This window comes from Cimex lectularius, unplaced genomic scaffold (genome assembly GCF_000648675.2).
Source record: "Cimex lectularius strain Harlan isolate CLEC.00 unplaced genomic scaffold, Clec_2.1 scaffold32, whole genome shotgun sequence".
In the NCBI taxonomy this organism is placed as follows: Eukaryota; Metazoa; Arthropoda; class Insecta; order Hemiptera; family Cimicidae; genus Cimex; species Cimex lectularius.
Genome location: NW_019392689.1, coordinates 3272260 through 3275815, shown reverse-complemented (window position 1 = coordinate 3275815; position 3556 = coordinate 3272260). Strand labels below are relative to the sequence as shown.

The 3556-nt window shown below is 33.2% G+C and overlaps 1 protein-coding gene across 2 annotated transcripts in view; it reads left to right on the top strand.

Moving 5' to 3' along the window:
• The first annotated feature begins 1628 nt into the window (after positions 1-1628).
• The window catches only part of LOC106671987 (fatty-acid amide hydrolase 2-like), a 24528-nt gene continuing 22600 nt past the window's right edge, over positions 1629-3556 (top strand). The window contains exons 1-2 of one of the 2 annotated variants that reach the window (XM_014403025.2): positions 1629-1853; positions 1925-2116. In XM_014403025.2, coding sequence (XP_014258511.1) covers positions 1806-1853; positions 1925-2116 — 240 coding nt within the window. In that variant the 5' untranslated portion in view covers positions 1629-1805. The remainder of the gene's footprint in view (positions 1854-1924; positions 2117-3556) is intronic. The other variant, XM_014403026.2, reaches the window with a different exon arrangement.

The following is a 3556-nucleotide window of genomic DNA, read 5'->3' as shown; positions in this document are numbered from 1 at the left end:
GGCCCTCTCAACACGACACGCAAGAATGGCACAATTACACAGAAGACAAACACTTTGAGCCCTGAAGATGATCTCAATAAAGATCGAAACGTTGGCACGATTAAAAAAATATTTTTGTGAAACCTACATCACACCAGACAGCATCTCACGATTTCAGAATAATTATTGATTAACGGTCACTAATCACCATACACTAAATATTATTTTTTATAAATTCTATATTTTATGTATGCTTTTTCCCTTCATGTTCTACTCCTCTCGTCTTTCCCTCACTTCCCTTTTCCTATGTACGTGTTTATTCTATCTAGGTATGTGTACATGATACTATGTACGTGTTTATTCTATCTAGGTATGTGTACATGATACAATCTCCACTGCCACAAATATCTTGTCCACCTCTATATTTGATTTATACGTTTTTTCCAATTGTCTACTAGTAAACATATTGAGTGAAATAGTATACTACAGCTTCTAAGAAATGATTGTTTTACAATACAATTACCAACCAAACGATCATTCGTATAAAAATAAAATCCTGTCTTAACTATGCTTGTCTCCTATTACATTAACAATCTTTAAGGAAAATGTAGGATTGTACAATTAATTTTTAAACCACTATATCAAGTAATATTTCTCCAATGTATAAAATAACAAAGCGCACATATATACATACGGACGCGGGCCCACACACACACACACACACACGCACACACACACACACACACACATACACACACATTTCTATAGACTGTTTTCCTCATTGGGTCTGACGATCCTGTAATTTGGCCAGTCTGTTCTCGCTATACTTGTCTGTCTCTGTGCCCGTTGAACACAGTGAGAAGTCCAAAATGATCGGAAACGGCCAAATTACATTAGTACAAATTATTTTTATAACAGATTTTTTATTATTGTTAAGTATAGTACAAACTATACGACAAGATAATAATTCAATATATGTATCCACTTGAAACTACGCGTTATAATTTAACCGATTACTTAAAAAAAAACGCAATTTGTTTGATTGTTTTAATAAATATTTTGTGCTGTTCACGTAGTATGTGATTTTTATCAATATGATATTGCCATTACTACAATTGTAAAGGAGTAACGTTTGTTAATCATTTTTTGAAATTAATGAAAAAATTACATTAATATAAGTATCAATTTATAAACATGTTATTATAATTTAATAATTATTACCATCAAATATGTATTTGCTTTTTTATTGCTCATGTATTTCGTTTATTAATCTATATTTGATCCTTTATAGAAGGAGAACTTCCAAAAAACTTAAAACAAATTAAAAACTCTCTTATGTAACATTGAATATAATTAATTTTGAACAATTTTCGTATTCGTAAATTAATTAATCCTAATTTTGAACGACAGTTCTGCTAGTAATCCTGTAAGCTATATTTCTTATCACTGGGATCATTCATAAACCAATAGGGAATCCGTGTGAATAAGAGCTAGGCGGGTTTTCATTTTCGGAGGTTAACGGGAAAAGTCCTTGCAGTGGAGTAGTTACGATCGGATTAATGTTTATCCAATGTTGAAGTTGCAGTCGGCCAGATTAGATAAAAAAGGGCAAAACGAGAGATCATCTCTCGTCCCTAGCATGCAGAAGAGGCCGGTTCGTAGCGTAATCCCGTATCGAAAGCGTTCTCCTCCCCCACCAGCCGATGGATGGGTCCGCCCAACGCCGTGGAGTAGGAAACTAGGAATCACTTTCGCGCGAGACTTCTGTCTGAAAACATCTGGTTGAAAAACTTTGTTCCTGTGGTTTCGAGAAATTAGCTTTCCCAATGGCGGAGGGGCCGACGACGGAGACGAAAGTCATGTGGGAGCCGAAGGTCTGTTCGCCGACGGACACTCGAGATTTTTGTGGACTTTTTCGCATCTACTGTGAATGTTTTTGTTTCAGGCATCCGTCTTCAAAACAGTCGGCGTGTTGATGAACAACATCATCAAATACTTTTTGTTAGCTTTGAGAATGGTCACATGCGTAGTTTTCTTTTACGCCCCTTTCAGGAAGAAGAAACTCCTTCCGCCGATCAAGTCTCACCTACTCAAGATGAGCGCGACACAGCTGGTTCAAAAGCTCAAATCAAAAGAAGTAAGATATTACTGTAATAACACATTTTCTCCAATACCAAATTTCCATAACATGCAAAATAAATATTATTTAATTGTTTTTGGAACAATTTGAATATCAAGCGAAAGGTTTTTTAAAATTTGGAAAACTACCGAGGGGCGAGAGAGAGAGGGTGAGTGAGAGAGGAAGAACGGTTAATCGTTAAGCAAAAGAAAATATCCAATTTATTTTCACCACCTGATTAAACGTCATTGTTCCAAACATTCGGTTTCTGACAGACATTTATAGACATAGATAGATATCGATAGATATATATCGAGAGAGAGGAGCAGAGGGACAGAGAGAGAGCGAGTGAGAGAGGGCATGAGAGAGGGTGTGTGAAAGGGGGAGGGAGTAAGGTAGAAAGAAAAAAAGAGTGACACCTATGGATAGAAATAGATGAAAATATTGTTTCACCAGTTAGTTATTAAGAATTTCAGCGAGATATAATGCTACTATAATTGATGTAATGTTTAATTGTTTAATAATAAATTCAAGATTCGTGGTTAAATCGAAATTACCGAGTTTTTAACGAAATATTTTTGTTTGTTGTACATTAGAAGAATGTAGACGAGTGTGTTCTATACGTGGGTATGAGTGTAAATCTTTTATACAAAAAAAGTAAATAACTAAATTAATTGAATTTTAATTATTTAGTTAATGAATTACTTCAAGATAAAAAATGCAGGTGAAAGTGGCCTTGAGAATTGACGCAGGTACATCAGAATACATACATACATTATCGTATACGTATGTTTGTTTACCAATCTATTAACGTACGCTTATGTATCTCTTTCAAACTATCAGTATTTTGATACATTAATTACAAAATACTTATTTGTATCTAAATTAAATTACACGAGATCTGAAATTCATGAGTCTTCATTTAAAAAATTTAAACATGATGATTCGAATGAAAATTCACCAAATCACTGTAAAATCATTTATTGGTAGAATAAATTATTAGTTTAATTTAATCTATTACTGAGTACTTTGAGTTGTAGTTTGAAACGAACAACAAAATACGAGTTTTTCTTTCCTTGAGTGTATTATTTTTTAACCTATCAACTAAATTGATCATTTTATAATATGTGTTGCTTTCTGATAAAATAATAAAAAACTTTATCAACTAAATAAAAAAAAATTAATACTCATTTTTATATCTTAAAAACGGAATTAAGACTTTCCACCTAATCAATTAATGTAATACTACTACGTGAAATATATATATACAGGGTGAATTGCTACTCGTGCTACAAACTTCTCCAGTAGATTCTTCACCCTAAAATGAACAAAAAAGTTCATATTGTCCATGGTCCGATTCTCAACCATTTCAGAGTAATTTCGCTTTTTATCGATTTTGAAAGATATCACGTCCTGGCGTCGGAAAATCGTGATATCTTTTAATCTAAACATTTCTCT